This window comes from Neomonachus schauinslandi, chromosome 1 (assembly GCF_002201575.2).
Source record: "Neomonachus schauinslandi chromosome 1, ASM220157v2, whole genome shotgun sequence".
NCBI lineage: Eukaryota > Metazoa > Chordata > Mammalia > Carnivora > Phocidae > Neomonachus > Neomonachus schauinslandi.
The window spans coordinates 207490002-207511857 of record NC_058403.1 but is presented as its reverse complement, the minus strand read 5'-3'; the positions used below and the strand labels follow the sequence as shown (position 1 = coordinate 207511857).

The 21856-nt window shown below is 54.2% G+C and overlaps 1 protein-coding gene across 1 annotated transcript in view; it reads right to left on the bottom strand.

Moving 5' to 3' along the window:
* Positions 1–1045: 1045 nt before the first annotated feature.
* COL5A3 (collagen type V alpha 3 chain) overlaps positions 1046–21856 on the bottom strand; it is a 36382-nt gene continuing 15571 nt past the window's right edge. Inside the window, exons 28-67 of the mRNA XM_044918087.1 lie at positions 20891–20935; positions 20728–20781; positions 20479–20586; positions 19990–20043; positions 17433–17486; positions 16556–16600; positions 16265–16318; positions 16096–16140; positions 15698–15751; positions 15546–15599; positions 15404–15457; positions 15164–15271; positions 14915–15004; positions 14609–14662; positions 13708–13815; positions 13495–13602; positions 13355–13408; positions 12849–12902; positions 12093–12200; positions 11965–12018; positions 11707–11760; positions 11538–11591; positions 11349–11402; positions 10698–10805; positions 10013–10066; positions 9793–9846; positions 9434–9487; positions 9232–9285; positions 8954–9061; positions 8730–8783; positions 8128–8181; positions 7828–7935; positions 7500–7553; positions 7384–7419; positions 6896–6949; positions 6056–6272; positions 5862–5974; positions 4252–4320; positions 2101–2340; positions 1046–2013 (exon numbers count right to left, since the gene is read on the bottom strand). Of these exons, the coding sequence (XP_044774022.1) occupies positions 1867–2013; positions 2101–2340; positions 4252–4320; positions 5862–5974; positions 6056–6272; positions 6896–6949; positions 7384–7419; positions 7500–7553; positions 7828–7935; positions 8128–8181; positions 8730–8783; positions 8954–9061; positions 9232–9285; positions 9434–9487; positions 9793–9846; positions 10013–10066; positions 10698–10805; positions 11349–11402; positions 11538–11591; positions 11707–11760; positions 11965–12018; positions 12093–12200; positions 12849–12902; positions 13355–13408; positions 13495–13602; positions 13708–13815; positions 14609–14662; positions 14915–15004; positions 15164–15271; positions 15404–15457; positions 15546–15599; positions 15698–15751; positions 16096–16140; positions 16265–16318; positions 16556–16600; positions 17433–17486; positions 19990–20043; positions 20479–20586; positions 20728–20781; positions 20891–20935 (3099 nt within the window). The 3' untranslated portion in view covers positions 1046–1866. The remainder of the gene's footprint in view (positions 2014–2100; positions 2341–4251; positions 4321–5861; positions 5975–6055; positions 6273–6895; positions 6950–7383; positions 7420–7499; positions 7554–7827; positions 7936–8127; positions 8182–8729; positions 8784–8953; positions 9062–9231; positions 9286–9433; positions 9488–9792; positions 9847–10012; positions 10067–10697; positions 10806–11348; positions 11403–11537; positions 11592–11706; positions 11761–11964; positions 12019–12092; positions 12201–12848; positions 12903–13354; positions 13409–13494; positions 13603–13707; positions 13816–14608; positions 14663–14914; positions 15005–15163; positions 15272–15403; positions 15458–15545; positions 15600–15697; positions 15752–16095; positions 16141–16264; positions 16319–16555; positions 16601–17432; positions 17487–19989; positions 20044–20478; positions 20587–20727; positions 20782–20890; positions 20936–21856) is intronic.

Below are 21856 nucleotides of genomic sequence, written 5' to 3'. Positions count from 1 at the left end.
TTTAAAAGAAAACCTCAACCCACCATCTAACCCCCAACTCAAGCTACCTCAAACCCAACTCTCATCTTAACTGGTGCCATCTTGACTTACCAAACTGCCAATCCCCCCTCCCCATTCACAGCAACCCCTACTTACCTCTACTCCGTTCATCCTACTTCCCAAATCAACCCTCATTCATGTCAATCCAACAACTAATTCCAAACCCTGACCTCAATCCACTGATTGCCCAACCTCCAACTCAGCGGACCCATCATTAATCCACAACCTTAAACTCATTCAACTCATTCAAACCAACCTCTAGACTCATCTTCAATCCATTTTCAACGTAACTCACCCAATACCTACCCCCAATATCCAGCTCACCTCAAGGCTCCACTTCTAACTCAATTCTCTCTACCCCCAACTCATCTTCTGAACTGCCACCCACAAGTTTCACCTCTAGTCATTTTATCTCAAACCCAAACCACATCCCATGTCACCTCTTGATCCATTCCCTCGCCCTCAGCTCAGCCAGTGACTCCAGGACTACACAAGGTCAACATGGAGATCTAGCTATTCTCTCTCTCCCTCTTCTTCTCCCTCCCTCCCTCCCCTCCTCTTTCTTTTTCAAAGTTTGAGGTCTTCCTAATAGGTTCACAATTTTTTCCAGCTTTATTGACATAGAATTGACATATGATATTGTGTAAGTCTAAGACATACAACCTGTTGATTTGATACACTTGTATATTGCAAAATGATTACTACTATAGCATTAGCTAACACCTGCATCATATCACATAATTACCATTTCTTTTTTTATAGCAAAAACATTTAAGATCTCTCTTAGAGATCTGGCAATTTTCAACTTTTCTTCTAGGGGCCTGAATTGGTAAACAGACCCAACGTCTTCAGTGAGTACCATTAGAACTGGATGCCCCCACCTCCCAAAGCCACCTCTACCAAAAGACACAGTTAAGATGGGTGGGGGCAGATACCTCAGGTGAGACAAGAGCCTGACCTTAAGAAAGATATAGCCAGCACTAGATGAAAGACACAGGAACACAGTTCACTGGTTTATTCTCAGACTTGAGATGCCAAATATGCCCTATGGCCCTGGAGGAGTGGGGATCATGCTAGAATCTCTCTCATCATATCCCAGCCTTCCCTAGGGAGGAAGCAGATTAAATATACAACAGAGGGGATTTTCCCTTTTAATCCAGACCCAGGTATAAATAGGGCAGCACCATTAGGATCCTGATTCACCCCCACCATCTTGGCCCCCATCCCACCTGGCATGGCAAGGTGCGTTTGGGGAGATATGGGTGGGGGGCAGTATTCAGAGCTGGGCCTCGGCAGCAGAAGGACCACACAGCTCAGTCCAGGGAAGTCCCACTTCCCTCTGTAGTCTGACTTCAGTTCCTTCACTGTGAACCCACCTGAAAATAGGAATGAGTGAAGGGGTCCCAGCCTGGGATCAGGAGACATCCAGTGCTTAACTATTGGAAAGGGTAGCACCACAGGGTGTTTAGAGCACTGCCCAGGGAGTGGGGGGGCAGGGTGGGGGGGCATTCATCAGCTCTGAGTTAGAAGTTCATTGCATGGGGCATCAGGGGTGGGGAGTTGAGGGTTGGGTGGGCATAGAGGGGAGAAAGAGCCAGACTACAGTATGTCAGCTTCGGTGCAGTGAGGAGGAAGCTGGGCTCTTGGGCCAGGGGTGTGCAGCCCCCCAGCCCCCCGGAATGGAGAAAGAATATTGCTTGACCGTGAGGAGCAGACTCTCCCCTGGCTCCATAGGCACAGGATACGATAAATATGATGGCTTCAAAGCCTCAGCACCAAAAGTGCCCCATCTGGGGCTCCCTCATTGTCCCTCCCACCCCGAGACTCTCAGCTGCTAAAGCAGACGGGCCCCAGTTCAAACCCAAACTTCTGGTTCGTCTGGCCAAAGTCAGCAGGCGCCACATCCCACAGAGGCAGGAAGCCCACCCGGGAAGAGCTCAGCTCCAAGAGGGTCTTTGTCTGTCCCTTCCGGAGCTGACCACGGGAAGACAGAATGGCGAGTTAGTAGGAGGGCAGCCAAGGCCCCTCCCCACCCTGGCCAGCCCCTGCCCCTCCCCTTACCCGGCAGCCATCATAGGGGACAGTGATGGTGGCTGCTGCTGTCTGGTTGAAAGACAGCTCCTCCCCGTTGGCTCCCAGGAAGCGGAGGGAGCGGCTGTGGTCGCCTGCAGCTTCGTCCAGCCAGGCGGCAGAGTTCTGGCAGGAATAGGTGAAGCTCTGGCGGGCCGTGGCGCTCAGCAACTTTAGGAAGGTCATCTGGACCACACTCACCGGGGACCCATCAGCATCCACGTAGGAGAACTGGGGGTGGGACAAAGCAGGAGGTGAGGGTGCCCCAGTCACCCCTACTCTTTCTGAGGAACCTACCTCCCAGGCTCTCCATCCTGCCACCTCTGCCTCGTCCCCTTCTTTGGGTGGCCCCACCAGCCGTCCAGCACCCATGGTTCCCTTGAGAGACCCTAGGCACACGTGGCCGCTGAGCACTTGAAATGCACCCAGTGAGGTGGAAACTGCTTCAAATGTTAATTGTTTGATTTAAAATTATTTAATTATTTTGTTTTACTTTATTTAATTCATAACTAATAATTGAGCCTCAGTCCGGTTATCAGAAAACTCAGGTGTGGGACAACTTGAGTATATGTGAATCTACCTTTTCAACTGCAGATTTTATGAAATCTAAGTATGGATCAAGAACTTCCAATGAAATTTAGTACCCAAATTACAACATGCTATAAATGTAAAATATGCATCAGACTCTGCAGAACTCAGAGGGAAGAAATCTAAAATGCCTCAGTAGCCTTTATATTGATATGACACTCTTTCAGATGCACTGCGTCAAATAAAATATATTATTGACATATCATGGGCTTGAGATAACTGGCTGGGTAATACATCCCTTCTGGTTTCCTTTTCTTCTCTGTATCATTTCCATGTTCCCCAACTGATATTTTCTGGAATCACCTCCCAGATAAAGTACTTGCAACTGAGTCTTTGTCAAAGGGTCTGTTTTGGGGGAACCCAAACCAAGATACCCCCACATTATATTATAACTTTGTTTCTTTGGTTATCGTCTGCCTGTTTCCTTGGTTATGTTCCTGGTGGAGTATCAGCTTCATGAAGTCAGGAGCTGGGTTTTATCTGCTGCTACCTTTCCGGTGCTTAGCATATACACATGTGTTACATAAACAAATCCCAAACTGAACCCAAGTTACCCCCACCCAACAAGGCTGTTCCTCTTCTCATTTACTATCTCAGAATCCCCCCAGGCACCAGCCCACCAACACTCTCCTTCCCGCCCTCCATCTCAGCAATGACTAGGTCCTATTGACTTCCCTCCTAGATGTTCCAAGCCATGCCCTCCTCCCCACCCCCATAGCACCAGCTCCAGCCTGGACTACCTCTTCACTCTCTTGGACCAACATAGCAGTCTCCTCCACCCCATCCTCACCAGTCCCAGAGGCACTTTTCTAACAGATTAGATTTGGGTCCTTCCCTCACTTAAACACATTCCATGGCTCCCTGCTGCTCACAGGTCTTTCTGGGGGAGGTGGGCCTAGCCCTCACCTACCTCCCCCACCTCCTTTCTTTTTTTTTTTTTTTAAAGATTTTATTTATTTATTTGAGAGAGAGAATGAGAGGGGGGAGGGTCAGAGGGAGAAGCAGACTCCCCGCCGAGCAGGGAGCCCGACGCGGGACTTGATCCTGGGACTCCAGGATCATGACCTGAGCCGAAGGCAGTCGCCCAACCAACTGAGCCACCCAGGCGCCCCTCCCCCACCTCCTTTCTTACCACACTCCCCTTCGCACTTTCTAGAGCAGAGCAAGTGGCTTTCTCTTGAAATTCAGCAGACCCTCTTTTAACTCTGGGCCTTCGTGTATGCTGTTCCCTCTGCCTGCAACACTTTTCCTTGTCCTCCCTAACTTGCTGACCCAGCTCATTGTACAGGCCTCAGCTGATCTGTGACTGCTATCAGGAAGCCTCTGGTACTTTCAGCACACCTCTGGATTTCCACCATACCCTGCGCCTCCTCCATCACACATCTGATGCTGCCCACCCCCAATCTGCCACCTCCACCAAGCCTGCAATCACCATGAAGGCAGGGCTGAGTCTTCCCTGCTCCTTTCACCCCTCAGAGCCCTTCCTCCAACTCCCCCTGCACCAGTTCCCACCAGTTTTCATAGTATCCCCCACCTCGGCCTCCAGCAACTCACCTTCTTCCCTCGACGGAATGTGCTATACCAGTTTCCCGGCTTTTCCCTGGACCAGGAGGCCATTTTTACCTGGGGATGGGAGGGGGTAGTCAGCATAGAAGACGCCGTGGGTGCCAGCGAGGTCTTCCCTGCCTTTACCTCCCCACCCTGAAAGCTGCAGCCTGTACAGCCAGGACCCTTGGGCTGCTGTCTGGCCACGGACGTGAGCTTGGCTGGTGTGCCGGGCAGCCCAGGGGACTGGGGGTCCCTGCCCTCTGAGGCAGCCCTCAACCAATGACTGATAAGAGCTGGTGGATAAACGCCCGGCTCCCTCTCCTGCCGGCGTCCTGAAAGTCCCCCAGTAGAACTGAGCCTTCAGTGCCCAATGGTGACATTTTAATCTGCATTAGTCGCCTCCCCCAGCCCCTCTCACTTCCCTCCTCTGCTCTCCCGGTGCCTCCTGAGATCTCCTCCTAAATCAATGACCTGCCCTCAAATCCTTGTCTCAGGGTCTGCGTCTGGGGAACCCAGCCCCGGATCATTCATTCCTCGGTCCTGTCCCCAGCACCTCTGGGCAGGACAAAGGTGAGCTGGTGAGAGCAGCTCAGACTTCAGGTACCAGCAACCGTTTAGATGTCAAGTCCACACGACTTGGGAGTCTGAGCTCGTCTAAATTCCCATGGGGGGTGGGGGGGTTCAGAGCCCTACTAAACCAGGGCTCTGAGTGGTCAAAAAATAACAAAAAGCAATAAGAAGGCCATCAGCATGCATTTCTGCAGGCTCTGGGCTGGCTACAGGTCCTACGGCCGTAGAGAGCACAGCACCACAAGTCCGCGTTTTCTCAGCGTTCCTGACAGGTGCATCAGCACCTCAACTGTACAACCATCCTGAGGCAGATACTGTCTTGATCCCCATTTTACAGATGAAAAAGACTGAGGTGCCATCTCTATTCCCACCCAGGGTTCTAGAGCTGGCGCTGCTCGCCCGGGGCCCTACGCTGCTGAGCCTGGTGCTTGAGGTGGGGGGCTGAGGCTCAGGGCTCCCTGATAGAGAACCCCAGTGTTCCTGGGGAACCACGCGGTCTCACCTCCCAACCCGCAGCCTGAAGGGCAGTGAGTCGGTGGGCCTATGAGATAGCAGGTCAAGAGGTGGTGGTTAAGGGCTGGGCCTCTGGAGCCAGCCTGCCTTGGGGTAATCCCATCACTTCTCTGGGCCGTAGCTTCTCTCTCTGGGAATGATGGCACCTGTCCCCCACACCAGGTGGCTGGACTCAGTGCTAATGCAGCCAAGTGCTTAGAACAGCCTGGCACACATACACCCTATTGAAAGGTTTGCCACCATTTCCACTTTCCTTACTAGATTTTTTTGGTCTATCTTTCCTCATAGAAGGTAAGCTCCATAAAAGCAGAGTTTTGTTTTGTTTTGTTTTTTGACTCTCTGCTGTAGTCCCAGCCCTTCACAGGCCTTGGCATACAGCAGGTGCTCAATAAATGTTGGCTAAAGGAAGGGTAAGGTCCCAGACAAAGCCTGGTATGTGCACTGGAGGGGAGGCGGGATATAGCCTTTGGTGATGGGGGGTTGGGGATGGCTTCCGGAGCCCTTTCTCTCCCCCACCTCCTCCAGGCACTCACCATCTCAAACTTCTTGTCAGGATAGAGGCAAGTCTCCCCTCCTGCCGTGAAGTTGCAGAAAACCCTGAGCGAGTCCCTCGCACAGCCCTGGTTGGGGTCAATCCAGTATTCCCCTGCCGCAGGGCCAGGTGGGTGAGTGAGCAGGGGCGGGACCCCACGGGCTTCCTGCCCACCCGGCCAGGGAGGGACCTCACCGTCAGGCAGGTGCGGGTGGTTGAGGTGCAGCTCACTGCACACGAGGCCCGGGCGCTCAGCTGTGCCCGGAGGGCGCCGCATCTGCTCCAGCTCAAAGCCCAGCGAAGTGAGTGAGGCCAGCACCTCCTCCAGGCCACCCTCCGGGGCCTCTAGCGCCCCTGGGCCTGGGAGAGAGCGCCGGCGCCGGTGCAGCCCATGAAGCTCAGCTGGGGAACCCTGAGCAGGGGTGGGGATGGGGGGGAGGAGAGCAGAGACGCAGGAGGAGAGACAGGAAGAGAGACAAGCCAAGATGAGAGAGACATGGGAGGTAGCAAGACACGGCGGGGTGGGGGGGGGGGAGCGATAAGAAAGGGGAGAGAGAGATACACAAAGGGGCGGGGGAGATGGAGAAGCAGACAGAGACAGAGACAGACACACAGGAGGGAGAGACAGAAAGACCCAGAGATGGGGAAAAGCCAAAGTAATAACACAGTGAAAGGGAGATCCACAGGTGAGGCAAGGAAAGCAGAGAGAGAGGGAGCGCACGCAGAAGAGAAACAGACAAAACAAGGGAACAAGTATTTGGAAGAGACAGCAAAAGGCCAGGAGAGATAGATGAAGAGATGAGAGAGACAGGGAGAGAGAGATGGTCGGGGAGACAGAGCCAAGCAAGATGAGACCCAGTCAGAGAGCCCCCATGGGTGTCCCCCTAAACCCCCAACACAGCCCAGACCCCCCCTCAGCTTTCAAGTTACCTCCCTCCCCACCTGCACACCCTGAACACCTGCTGTGTGCCCCAACCAGTTCTGGGCACTGGGGAACCCCCTGGGACACTCCAACATACTCCCTGGGGAACTTACGGGGGGGCCGGGGGGCCCCGGGGGGCCAGTATCGCCACGGGGACCAAAGGATCCCTGTAGGGAGAAGTCACTTGGGAGTGAACTCTGTCTATGGAGACCCCTTCCTGCCAACACACATACACACTCACACACACACACACTCACGCACACAGCCCTGGGCGAAGGACATGCACAGTTTAGCACCAAGGATAAAACGCACATTTTCTTTCCATAGTTTAACATCTCTGAAATCAACATCTTAACATCTTCGGCAAATCATAGTCTCCTTGTCAAAACTGCTCTCATTCATAGTAGTTTCTAAAATAATGGCGCATCTTACAATTGATGGCATCTCAGATTTGATAAAATACAACGGTAGGTGTTGAATAAATATCCGTTGAACGCATGATTGATTGAAAAAATGAACAATGCAAAGGCACTGAGGTGTGGTGAAGTTGCAGGGGGCGGGAAGCCGGGATGTGGGAGCCCAAGGGACAGCATATACTCACCGGGGACCCCTTGGAGCCTTTCTGTCCCAGAGGACCCTGTGGGGTAGAGACAGGGAGGGCTGGAGTCCCAGCTGGCCCACCACGGTAACCCCACCCCACAAACCCCTCTTACTCACCACCACGCCTGGGGGCCCAGGGTGGCCCAGAGAGCCGATGGGACCAGGGGGACCCTAAAGAAAGGACATCAAGGTCATCATTGATGGGGTTCACCCCTATGATCCAGGCACATCCCCCAGAAAAGCCTCTAGTGCCCTCAAAAGAACAAGCCACAGACACAGCGTCCAACTTGCATATCCCCAGATAGAGCCCCTCATTTTCCCCAGACACAACCCCTATCATTCTAGACCCAGTTCCCAAACATGCAGTCTCCAAATAAGCCCCAGTTCTGCCTCCCCACCCACCCCTTCCTCTGAACACATTCTTCCCACTTGGGATAGGACTCACAGGTTCTCCCTGGGGGCCAGGGGGGCCCTGCACGCCTGGCAACCCCTGATCCCCTTTCTCACCAGCTTCCCCAGGGGGGCCGATGAGGCCAATTAATCCAATGTGGCCCTGGAAGACAAGAGAGGTACATATGGGGAAAGAAATATGGTGGGGGGGGGGGATGCTGGTGGATTTTTCTTCTGGAGCCTTGGGGTAATGAGTGTGGGAGCAGAGGAGACCCCAATCTGCCAGCCCTCTGGCCCGGGAGGGAGGTAAAGGTGGAGGAGATGGAGGGAGAATAATGGAAGGACATGTCCTTACCTTTTCCCCCTTGAGGCCAGCATCCCCCTTCAATCCTGGAAGGCCAGAGGGCCCCTGGAACGAGGGTGAGGCTCAGTTAGTGAGACTCAAACATGAAATCTCAAGGTTCATGTGGGTGATTAGGGGATAGTCAAATAGGAAATTACCCAGATTTCAAGTGGGAACTACCAGGGATGGGGTCATGGGGATGGTCAGGAGAGAGGAGGAATGACAAGGGATAATGAAGGGGTTGGAGCATAGCCAATATGAATGGTCAGTGGTCAGGATCAGTGTGGGGGGTCAGGGTAGACTAGCAAGATAGATGGTCAGTTTGGCCTATCAAGATGGAGCGTCACTGTGGTCAGTATGAACCACCAAGACGGAGGCTCAGTGTAGATGATCGGTGTAGACCACCAAGATGGAGAGTCAGTGTGGTTGGTCAGGGTAGACCATCAAGATAAGTGGTCAGAATAGATGGTTAGTATAGATGGTCAGGGTAGACTGTCAGATGGATAGTCAGTGAGGGGTCAGCCTGCACCACCAGACCCACAGTCACTAGACGGTCTCTGGACACCCAGTGTGGTTCTCAGTGCCAGGACATGAGGGACAAAGAAGTCTCTTACCAGGGGTCCAGGAGGGCCCATCTGCCCAGGAGGTCCCAGGAGGCCTGGTTCACCCTAGGATGAAGCAGAACATGGGAATGCTGCCCTCAGCCAGAACTCAGTGTGGATGCCCCCACCCCCGGCCAGGGTCAGCCGCTCCAGATTGGGGTGAAAAAGTATAGGATAGGAGCACACAGACAGGGCCTGATCCCACCCCACCCCATCCCCGTTCTCACCCCACTCACCACAGGGCCGGGGATCCCTCGAAGACCCTCAGGCCCCACACGTCCGGGGGGCCCTCGAGCCCCCACTGGGCCTGTCATCCCTGGGGGTCCATCAGGACCTGGCTCCCCCTGATAGACCAGGGCAAGGGAAGAGCAGAAAGAGTCAGAGGGAAACTTTCTCCTGGCCTCCAAGTCAACAACCATCAGGGAGGAGGAGGGTATTGGGACACCCATTCCGATGGTCCAACTATTGGTCGAGTGTCCGCACAGGGACACTTCCCTGGGTGGGGGGTACTCACCTTGGCCCCTTTCTCCCCTTCTCTGCCTTCTCGACCCATGCGGCCTGAAGGACCCTGAGGAGGGAAAGAGTATGTGGGGGGGAGCTTTGGGGGTAAAGGGGGTCTGTTGAGTTGATAGGGGTCTGTGGGGTTTAGGGGGACCTGTGGGAGTGAGGTGGGGCAAGGATGGAGCCAGGACAGCCAGGAGGCAGGTCTCACTCACCCTCCTGCCAGGAGGCCCAGGGGGGCCAGGTTCCCCAGAAGCCCCAGGTGGACCCTACAGATATATAACAGCAGCAGGATAGTATTAGCTCACATTGGTCGAGCGTGACTGTATTTCAAGATGCCTCTGATCCAGACAGCCTTCCCCAGACATCATGCCAACACCAGCCATCTCCCACCTCCTCCTTGAAGCCGCTCACATTCATGGTGAAGCCTCAGAGAGGTGAAGCAAGTGCATCTACAGGGGTCCTGGGCACCTCATCCACCTACTCTTCTGACTCCCCCGGTTCACCCCAGTTCACCCACTCACCCACCCCAACCCCCCTCTACCAGCACCACATCCTCTGCTCCCCCACTCACCGGTCCCCCGACATCACCAGGGTCTCCCTTCTCTCCTGGGGAGCCATCGATACCCTGTGGGGGGGGCAGGGATCATGGAGGCACTTAAGAATTTGCGGGGGGAAACGGAGGGCAACGTGGTTATTTGTTCCACTGACCTTGCCCAAGCCTGTGGAGGGTGGGGAGATGGGAAAAGAATTAGGAATATGTGGGGGCTTGTAGGGGGGCACCTCACACCCACCGAAACTCCAGGGTCTCCGGGGGGTCCTAGATCTCCTGGGAGCCCAGTGGGGCCCTGGAAGACAGAACGAGGAATAATCACCTCTCTGAATTATCGGGCATTCGTTCATTTATTTGACAGATGAACTGCCCCCAAGCACAGCTTGGACTGCTGAGGATATGCTAGTGAACAAAACGCAAAATCCCCACCCTGGGAGAGTGAACATTCTAGAGTCTAATGTGTACAGGTCTGAGCTAAGCCTGTGACATGCATCACTTCACTTTGTCCTCCAGGCGACTCCCAGCTCGGGACTCACAGATAGGCCTGACCCTCAGAAAAGGGGTCAGATCCAACCTGAGGTTCCATAGACCCTGAAGCTCCTCACTGCCCTCCCACCCCACCCCAAGCCCCACCACGATGGGGGGAGGGTCTCAACCTCCACCCTAAGGCCAAATCCCACATCAGCCCCAACTCCAGGCGTCAATCTCAACGGTTCCAACACTTTCAGAATCTTTCCATGTGGGAGCAAGTTGCACCCCATACAGTGACATATAACCATCCATTCGTTCAGTATTCAGCCACGTTCTGGGTTGCTCAGGGAATCAGCACATTGGAGGAAGAACCCCTCGATAGAAGTTAGGGATCAGGTTCAAGTGGACATAAGTGCCCCTCCCCGATCTCTGCCTCCACCTGTCCCAGGACTCACCACATTCCCTTTGGCTCCATCCTCTCCAGGGGGGCCTTTCTTGCCTGGGGGTCCAGCAGCCCCAGATGGGCCTGAGTCCCCCTTTTCACCAATTTCTCCCTTGGGCCCCTTTGCAGAAACAGAGGTCAGAGGTCAGAATAGCCTGGACTCTTCAAAGGGTTAGCATCCCTGGACTCAGGAATCTGGGTGGTCTGGGACTTTCCTGGGGCCAGGGGTCAGAGGAGCTAGACCCTCTGTCAAAGGGTCAGAGGTCAAAGGTTATCTAGGATTTATCAGAGTCAGGGGCCAGGATGGTCCAGTTGCTCAGAGATCATGACCAAGGCTGGTCTAGCCCACATGCCACACTGGAGTGAGTTAGGAAAGGGGATCCCTCTGGGAAGTTCATCCCCCACTCCGGGTTCATAGCTTGGATCTGAGCCCTCACCTGCACCCCCAGCCCCACACCCTCCTGTAGGTGTACAACCTGAAGAACTCTATGTAGCAGCCCTATCTGAGACCTTCCAGGACTCTGTCATCAAGATAACTGGGGATACCCATAGGTCCTGAGTCAGTGGCTGACTCAGACCTGCCCAGAGGTCAGGGTGCCCCAAGATGCCCAGGGGACAGGGGTTCCCTGAGATGGGTGCAGGGGTATAGGACACAGTCACTCACAGGGATGCCTGGGGTTCCTGGGGGTCCTGGGTCTCCAGCCTCCCCTGGCTCACCCTGCAGGAGTCAAAGTCAGGGTAGGGAGAGGTCTGATAATGAAGGACAGGGAGGAGCTCCCCAGAACAGCCACCCCCAAGCAGGACTGGCTGTGTCTCCCCCACCCTAGGCAGCCCCCTGCCCCCTTTCTCTCACCTTCTCGCCCACAGCGCCCGGCTGACCAACTCCCCCAGGCAGCCCTGGAGGGCCCTGGAGAGACAGCAAGGGGGTAGATGTGGGACTGTGGGATCCCAACAGCCCATTTTTGGGAAATGGAGGACCCCACCTCTCAGGCATCCTGCCCCACCCCCCACCGAGTTCTCACCTCTGATCCACTGGGGCCATGGGGACCCCTAGGCCCTGGAGCTCCATGGGGACCCTGTGGGACAGTCAGCATAGCATCCAGTGACCTCATGACTCCCCAAAGGCACCACTAACCACAAACACCATCCTTAATGTTGGTGACCGGCATCACCTTAAAATGACAACGTGCCCTGTGACACCACCCCCCCAAAACTGATGTAATGGCCACCACCACTCTGCTATCCTCTTCCCCCTCCCACCTTCCCCAGGTTGTCCATACCATGGACCCTACGTCTCCAACCTCCCCTTTCTCTCCAGGAGGACCTGGCAGCCCCTGTGTAAAGAAGAAGAAAGATTGGAGCACAGAGTGCAGGGAAAGAGGCCACACCCCCAAACTCAGACACCCACCTGCAGGCCAGGAGGGCCAATCATCCCCACGAAGCCTCTCACTCCGTCATCTCCTTTCTGCCCAAAGAGGCCTGGTGGTCCCCGGCGTCCCTGAGCCCCATCTGCCCCCTGGGAGAAGGACAGAAGCAGGGCACAGGTAGGGTCTGGGTCAAGGGTTGGAGATAGGCTCAGGGTCAAAGTCAGGACTGAGGTTAACAATTACAGTCAGGGTTGGGATTAAGTTTGGAAAGGGTCAGGGTTGGACTTGGCATTGGGGGGTGCAGGCTAAGGGTCAAAGTTTGGGAATTAAGTAAAGGGTTGAGTCAAAGTTTTCATATGGATATTGGGTGGTGAGATGGGCATTGGGTGGTGAGTTGAGGTCAAGGTCATGATGGGGCTGAGATGGAATTTAGGGTTGAGTTTAAGGTTGGGGCCAAGGTCAGATTCAAAGTTTGAGTTCAGGTTTGGGGTCAGCATTGGAGGGTGGGTCAGAGTTGGGGTTAAGGGTAGGATGGGGTCAAGGTTCAGATTTGAAGATAAAGTTTGAGTTGGGATTGAGGTTAAGGTCGTGGGTCGGGTTAAGACTGGGACCGTGAGGGCCTTCAGGATTCAGGTTGAGACTGGGATTGAGTCAGATTCTGGGGGTAGTTCCTGTTGGATGTCAGCATGGCGGGGTAGATCAGGATTGGGGTTGAGTTTGGGTCTAGGTCATGGTGGAGAACCCTGTCCCTTCCTATGTGGGATCCAGGGGATGGTCACAAAGCCAGGAGCACTCACCGGGGAGCCTGGGTGCCCCACAGGACCCCGTACTCCTGTTGGTCCAGGTGGGCCCTGGTGGAGGGAACACAGCCAAAAAAACACCTCAAGTTCAAGATTAGGAGGGCACTCAAGATGACAACCACTGCCTCCCACTCCACCCACCAGGAAGCAACAGCTGCTCCCTGTACAGCCCTGTGTTCCTAGCCATCAACCGACAGGATCAGACACAGACATCATCCTGAGCTTGGCCCAACAGGACTTTCCCCAGAAGTCCCTCCAGGGACTGAGCTGGCTCACAGACGCTGTGCACTGTGGCTGAAGTCCTGCGGGGAAGCTGAGGATGCGATGCCTCGGAGCCATGCAGAGTCACAGACAGAGAGAATGATGCCACCAAGGAAAGAGAGAGGAGGGGGTCATACCCCAGCACCCTTCCCATTCTCTCGGGGCCCCAGCTACCCACCCCATCCTTCACATCCCTCTGTCTTCCCCCAGGACCACTTCCCTCCCTGGGGCCCCACACTCACCGCATCCCCTTTGTCGCCTTTGTTCCCCTTGCTACCGGGGGGGCCCACTTCCCCCTGCAGAGGAAACGGGATGAGGGAGGACCAACTTGGACTCTCCATACCCTGAGACCCCGAGGCCCGCCCTCTGCATGAACGCTCACCTTGTCCCCATCCTCGCCAGACGGCCCAACAGATCCAGGGGGTCCGGGAAGCCCCAGGGGCCCTGGGATCCCATCTTTACCTATGGGTCCAGGGGGGCCACGTTCACCCTGATGGGGGAGTGGAAGTGGGGATGTCAGGGGCCAGGGAAGAGGGAAGGTCCTGGTATGTGGGGTCCTGAGGATGCTTGAGGAATGTAGTGGGCAGGCACTCACCGGGGACCCCTTCTCGCCTGCAGGGCCAACAGGGCCTGGGCCTCCACTTTGGCCGGGAAGCCCAATGCCTCCTGCTGGGCCCAGTGGCCCCCGCTCCCCAGGGGAGCCCTGAAAACAGGGGTAAAGGGTCAGGAAAAGTAGCAAAGTAGTTCTCACTGATAGAGGCCTTTCAAGCCACCAGGCACGGAGTTAAGGAGCTACTGGTGTCTTATCGACTCTGTTCCCTTCCCCACAGCAGCCAGAGGGACACCTGAGTCAGGGCACACATGTCCCCCTGCTCACAGCCCTCCACAGCTTCCAGCTTACTCAGGAAATGGGAAATCGTCCTTACACAGGCCCCGCACAACCTGCCCCATTACCTCCCGCCCTCTCTGTCTCCCACTCACCCCCCTCACTCTCTTCCTTCCAGCCACACAGGCCTCACCATTTCCTCCAACATGCCGCGCACACTCCAGCCCCAGGGCCTTTGCGCATGCTATTCCCACTGCCTGGAACACTCTTCCCTTATATATCCGCATGGCTCCTTCTCCACCTCCCTCAGGTCTCAGCTCAAATGTCACCTTCTCAGGAGGCCTTCCTTGACGAGCTCATTTCAACGCCTCTCTTCCTACTCCCCCTTCTCTGTGCTATTCATCACCACTGATTCCTTATCTCCTCAACTAGAATATAAGCTCCAGGAGAAAGGAGATTTTTATATGTTGATGTCTGGCATGCAGTAAGTGTGGGACGGATCATCTCACGGATGGGGCCATGTTACAGGTGAGAAAACTGAGGTCATGGGTGTGACCCAGGCCTGTTTGACACCCAAAAGAGTGGACTTAATCATGGCAATGCCCAGCTTCCCAGATGCCCCAAGGCCCTTCCACCCTGCCCCCCACCCAGCAGATGGGGTTACACTTACGTTGGCTCCAACGGGGCCCAGGGGGCCTTTGTCACCCTTTAAACCAATAGGTCCCTGAAGGAGGAGATGATTCAGTCAAGAGACGCCCAAGGGTGTGCTCAGGTCCTGTCTTCTGGAGGCTCACAGTTCCCGCCTCGTCCTAGGCACTGAGGGTCAGGGGTCTATCTCCTCCAGGTCCCTGCTTTACTTCCACGGTTGTCCCCAGGATGCCACCACCATGTTCCTCCCCAGAGCCCCCCTCCTCCTCCGCTTCACAGCCCAACCAGGTACATTTGTGGGGGGGAGGGGGCTCCAAAGGATACTCACTGGGTCCCCAGGGGTTCCTTGGGGGCCGGGGAAGCCCCTGGGTCCAGGTGGTCCTTCCTTCCCAAGGGGTCCTGGTGGTCCCAGGTCCCCCTGTAGGAGTGCAGAGGAGGAAGGTCAGGCTCCAGAGAAGGGGTGTTTCCTCCTAGTCTGTGAATCTGGGCCCCCTCCCCCATGGGGTTGATTCTGAGGCCTGGGGTGGCACGGGACCATTGAGGAAACTTTGAGATTTCCTAGGGGGCAGGGTCTCACCTTGACACCCTCTCTGCCTTCCAGGCCCGGAAGACCTTGTTCACCGGGAGGTCCAGGAGGGCCTGGGGGGCCCCTCTCACCCAGAGGTCCAGCTTCTCCTGTCTTTCCCTGAAGAGGAAGGAAGCTTATCTTGAATGGAGGTGGTCCAGCATTGGGGGGGGGGGCTGTCTGAGATGCGCTTCCCCCCACCTATCTCCCAACTGGTGCAAAACTGGGAAGACCTGTGGGGTCCGTTCTGACCTGAGGACCCACGACACCAGCTGGTCCAGGTGGGCCTGTCTGACCTTGGAAGCCCTGGGGGGAAATTAAAAGGGGTGTCACACAGGAGGAAGAACTAGAGAGCCTAATGAGGCCAGGGCTCAGAAGTCCAGAGGCCACTCACCAATTCTCCTCTCTGACCAGGGTGCCCAGGACGTCCATCTTTCCCCTGGGGGCCCTGGGGGACAAGGTAGGAGAGAGACGAGGCATGACTAAGGAGTCTCCCCACTCCCTGGCTCCCTCCAGGCCACCCCCAATTAGGGTGCACTCACTTACAGGGGGACCCTTTGGCCCAGAAAATCCAGGAGGGCCTTGCAGACCTGGGAGGCCCTGAAATGGAACCAGAAACCATGGCCTCATCCCTCTGGCCTGGCCCCCTGAGCCCCACATAAGGACAAGCCTACTGACACTTTCTGCCCACTGGGCATGGGGCCAGATGCGCGACACGCAGTCAGTCATGTCCTGTGCCACTGCAGCCCTTTGCGGTGGGGACTGTGGTATTCCCAGCTCATAGAGGGGGAAAACGAGGCCCAGAGAGGTCGAGTGACTTGCCCAGGGTCACACAGCAGTCAAGTGGCAGAGCTGGGACTTTAGAGGCTGGGTTCCTTCCACCGCGTCATACTGCCTCCCTCCCTCCTGGGTTTGTCTCCCATCTGGACGTGACACATGCTCACCTTTTCTCCAGGGATCCCAGCGGCCCCATCCTGGCCCACATCGCCCTAGGACACAATGGATAAGATTCAGGCTGCAGGACAAACCCAACTGGGAGGGCTTCCTAGAGGGCCTTGAGGAGCCTGGGCCAGGGGGCCCGCATGGGGGCCTGATCACCTGCCCAGCCCATACCTTGGGGCCTGGTTGCCCGGTGGCACCAGGCTGCCCCCTCTCTCCGCGGGAGCCCTGAGTAGAAAAGAAGCAAAGATTAGAAGCAAGAGGTGGGGGAAGCCTAGGAGATGAGCCCGAGTCCTCTGGGCCCCCTCCCTCTGTGACTCCTCCTTGCCCTACCAGGGACACCGACGTAACCCAAACCCGCTGCCCTGCCCACGTACGACCTCCCCACTGCCTCTCCTCCCGCAGCCCCTCCTTCCAGCCCTGCCCCCCCCAGGCCCGGCAGAATGGGGGAGCCATCTTTCTTACTGGTGGTCCCCGCTCTCCTTCCAGGCCTGGCTGCCCCGCCTTCCCCTGGAAAATAAATCAGGTGAGGGGGAAGCAGAAGAAAGTTATGATGCAAAGACCTGACGCACACAGATGCATCCAGGCACAGACCCAGAAAGAGGTCTGCTGCACGTTTATTCACAAGCCTTTCTCTCTCTCTCTCTCTCTCTCTCTCTCACTGTGCAAAGATCACAGACACCCAGTTACACCTGTGATTGCACCTACAGGGTCCAAACACAAGCCCAGAAGGACACCCACTTCTCCCAGACTGCATGCCATAGCAGCACACGTTGGGTGACCCGCAGCCTCGGGTTGACACCTGGAGCTCCTCGTGCAATCTGTCCCTTGCACACATGCACACTCAATGTAAACACGTGCACGCATGGATTCACAGGAGGACGCGGTCCTTATAAGCACAGCAGTACACACAGACTCACATGTGTGCACTCCATGCCCACTGACACAGCGACAGTGCACACACAGCATGCTCGTGTACACACTCGGTGTACACAGATGTGCACGTGTGTGCATATCCATACCCTTTCGCACACACACTTACATCCACAGTCACACACGTGCACGCAGGCCTGGGTCCTTGCTTACCACAGGCCCACACGTTGCAGCACCCAGACCCCATCCGACCCACACTGAGAGGCCCATGCACACTGGCACACACATTCAGGAATGCCCGGTGGGGTCACCTACATGGGCCCTGCGCTGCGTCTGGGGATATGTGTGCAGACAAGTGTTTCCGGGCTTGGATACAGCCACACAGGGGCCTCCCCACTGTCCTGCAGAGCCACACATGTTCCCCCAGACAAGCCCTACCCTCTCCCCGGACCCCGGGATCACGACTCACCCGCTTCCCTTTTTCTCCTAATGGCCCCAGGGGCCCGGGAAAGCCAGTAGACCCCTGAGTTGAGAGAATCAGAGAGAGAAGACTGGGGTGAGGAGTAGGTGGGGAGCAAAGCTGACCCCTCACCCTTCAGCCACTCCATCCTTTCCAGAAGCTTCTTTGGTCCCTCCAGCCCCATCCTCCTCCAAGGTAGCCCTCTGCCCTCCTCTTCCCCCACCCTTGCTCACTCCACTCCAGCCACACTGGCCCCTCCATGCTACTCAGGCACACTGGTTCACTCCTGCCTCAGGGCCTTTGCACTGGCTGCTTCCTTTGCCTAAACATCTCTTCTCTCAGGCCCCCACAGAGGCAGCTATCCCTCATCCTTTGGATCTCACTTAGATGTCAACTCCTTAGAGAAGTCTTCTGCCACCATCCTGACCACCACATCCTCCAAGTCACCCTCCCTCTATCACATTGTCCTATTTTGTTTTCCCAATATATTTATACTGAAATGACCTTGTTCCTTTGCTTACTTATTCATTGTATGTTTTCTCTGCTAGGACATGTTACTCTGGTCTTAGTCTCCTCAACCTGGTACAAAGTCGGAGCTTACTTGATATTTGTTAACTAACTGACTCCAGTCCATGCTGTCCTGCCCATCTCGGAGGCATCCTCCCTCCATCCAGGGGAGGACATCACAGGCTCTTCTAGCCCCTCCCACCCCTCACCACGTTTTGAATCCCAGACCTACCACTAGACTGCTGTGTGGCCCTGGTCAAATGGCTTACCCTCTCTGAGCATCGGTCTCCTTATTTGTAGCCTGGGAATACCAACAATACCTCCCTCACAAGGTTTTGGGGAGGATCAAATAGGATAAGGTATAGAAAGTATTTTACATGGTGTGTGACACATAGTAAGAGCTTATGACATGTTAGCCGTCATTATTCAGGCTGATTATTACTGACTGCTATGGACCGAATGTTTGTGTCCCCTCAAGTTCATGTGCTGAAGCCCTGTGTTGAAGAATGGTATTTGGAGGGGTGCCTGGGTGGTTCAGTTGGTTAAGCAACTGCCTTCGGCTCAGGTCATGATCCCAGGGTCCTGGGATCGAGCCCCACATCGGGTGCCTTGCTGAGTGGGGAGTCCACTTCTCCCTCTCCTTCTGCCTGCCGCTCCCCCTGCTTGTGCTCTCTCTCTCTCTCTGTCAAATAAATAAACATTTTAAAATCTTAAAAAAAAAAAAAAAAAAAAAGAACGGTATTTGGAGGTGGAACCTTTGGGAGGTAAGTAGGTCATAATGTTGGAGCCCTCACAAAGGGGATCAGTGTCTTTATAAGAAAAGGAGACTAGATCTCTCTCTCCTTCCCTCCCTGTCCCTGCCTCTCTCTCCCTGTCTCTCTCTCTCTCTGTCCCCCTCTCCCCCCAGCTCCCCACGTGAGGATACAGAGAGGACACAGCTGTCTGCAAACCAGAGAGTCCTTACCAGAATCCAACCATGCTAGCACTCTGATCTCAGACTTCCAGCATCAAAAACAGTGAGAAATAAATTTCTGTTGTCTAGGCCACCCTGTCTAAAGTATTTTTTTATAACAGCTAAGACACCAACCTCAACTTAACCAACACACCATGCCTTCTGTCATGTATTACTCGCTGCCCAAAACACACAGACTGGTCTTGTCCAAGAGGCTTTGCTCTAAATCCCATGAACTCCTGCTCCAATCGGTTGAGTTCTATTCTTAGGTATGGTGCCTTGAGTTTATTCCCAAGTCTGTTTATGTCAGTTGTGCTTGCTATTGGAGTCATGTGACTTAATGAAAGTTTACAATAACTGATGGAATGCAGAAAGGAAAAGAAAGATGTCTACCAAATCTAAGTTAAATGGAAAAGACTCAATAAAAAGGGAAGTCACTAAAAAAAGTCACGTCAAATGAGGCATATGCACAAGATAACTGCCAGATGGAGATGACAAAAGTGTGGAACTCTGGAAGGATTCTGCACTTGGACTTCTTCCCAAGTGTCTAAGTTTCTGCTCCACTTTATATAAACCCAAACTATAAATCTTCAGTGATGTAATGTGGGTGTGGTTTAGGCAGAAAGACATGTCTAATCAGCAGCCTCATCCATCAAAAAATTGGCAAACAAATGTACATTTTTATATAAGTACATTTTATTGTAAGTTATAATTCAATATATGTAAGACATGGATTTTTTGTGTGTGTGTGATTCTCCTCCTTACTGGCTTTGTTTCAACCAACCCTAATCACATCAAATAAGAAGGATCGTATAGTTTTATTATCAAAATTATCAATGCTATTATAATCAAATGGATGAGATAAAGACTACTGGTATCTCCATTTTACAATGAAGCAAGTGGACTCAAGAGACTTGTCCAAGGTCACTTAGCAGGTAAGGAGTGGGTATTTGAACCCAAGTCTGATACCAAAGCTCACAGCTTATGCTGTCCCTTAGTGACCCAGGGGGTGGACAGCTCACTCCCCTAGACCACATCCTGGCCCTCCAGATGTTAATCAATTTCTGAATGCTGTCCTTGCCCACCCCCTACCCCTTAGCTTCTTACCTTAGGGCCTGGACGTCCTGGGTAACCCGGGAGACCTGGCACCCCAAGCTTACCCTACAGAGAAATTATGGGACAAATGTCAGAAATTGCAACCTGAAGGTCAGAAAAGAAAGGGCAGGATGGCTGGAGCATGGTGACAGGGGCAACAGGGTGAGATTCAGGGAGTTCAAGTCTTGGCTCCTGCCTGCTAGGGGCATATCTTTGGGCAACTCATTCTATTCTATTCTGTTCTATCTCAGCTTCCTTGTCTGCAAAATGGGGATAAAAATTCCTATCGCCTGTAGTGGTTTGGGGGATAAAAATCAGATGCTGTGCATGAAATTGCTCTGTATTACTGAGTTAAGGAATTAGAGATGGTAAGTGTGGTAGCAGCCTCCTGAGGTTGGAGATAAAAGAGGCAAGGGCAGAAGGCAAAGGGCCAGGGAACATCTTGGCTGCAGGATGGGAAGCCATAGAGTAGACTGGAGAGGGTGACCAAGGTCCATTCACCTTCTCCCCAGCGGAGCCTGGGGGACCCTCCTCGCCAGCCAGCCCCTCCTGCCCCTTCAGCCCTTCCGGACCATCCTCTCCCCGGGGGCCGGGGGGGCCGGGGAGCCCCTGGAATAGAAAGGAGGTATCAGACCCTGAGTCACTCCTGCTCCCTCCAGCCCCCTATCTGAGCCCCAGCACCCTCCCCCCTTCACTGTCTTCCCCAAGTGCCCCAGAACCACTAGATCCCTCATCTGGAAGTCATCTTACCCGATCTCCTTTGAGCCCCCCATCGCCCTTGAAGCCCGGGAAGCCATCCTCTCCCTAGGTGGGAGAGAGTGTAGAGGTCAGAGGTCAGGGCTTCAGGGAAGGGATACAACCAGAGTCCCATTATTAGGGCTCCCCCCCAACCAGGACCCCCCTCTCTTCTCACCTTCTCTCCTTTCTCCCCCTGGAGACCCCGGTTGCCAGAGGTACCCTGAAAAATAAAAAAGATCTCAAGTCCCTTCCCTGCTTACAAAGGGCCCTCCAACTCAGTCCCCTGCCCCAAAACAGTCAGGACAGTCCCAAAAGGATACGGACAGGAGTGGAAGGGGGCAGCCTTAGAGGAAATGACCTTTCTCCAACGCTGCTAGTGTGGTGTGCAAGAGGCTGCCTCTCCACCCCTCTTCCCACTGGCAACCTCCCAGGGTCATCTGTGTGGGGGTGTGCAGGGAAGGCCAAATTTCCGAGTAATTGATTCCAGTCTCCCGGGGACACTGTGTCCACAGTTCCTTCTGGCAGGAGAAAGAGGATGAACATTCCAGGCCCCAGTCTCATTCTAAAGGCAAAGGAATGTTCCCCATTGTGCTGGCTACAATGCGACTCTGTGCCTGGCAACAAGGCGAGTCTGTACTTAGCTACAGCAAGGCTGCTCAGTTCAAGCCCAGGTGCCCAAACCCTGGCCTTGGGTTGCAATGAAAACTGCACTTGGCTACAATGTGACTGAGTTCAGAGACTGTAATGAAATTGCACTTGGATACAACATAACTGTGTTTTGACAATAGCATGATTGTCTCCAGCCACAGAGAGACACATGTAACCGAGCTCAGAGATTATAATGAAATTGCACTTGGATACAACATAACCATGTTTTGAGAATAGCATGACTGTCTCCAGCCACAGAGAGACACAATGTAACTGACCTCAATGACTATAATGAAGTTGTACTTAAATACAATATAACTGTTTTGACAATAGCATGACTATCTCCAACCACAAGGGTATTCACTTGACCACAATGTAACAAAGCTTAGGCTACCATGATTCTCTGACCCGGGCCACAGTGTAATTAGACTCAGTTACAACATAGGCTTCAACTATATATAACTGTGCCTGGTTACAATGTAACTCTGAGTTT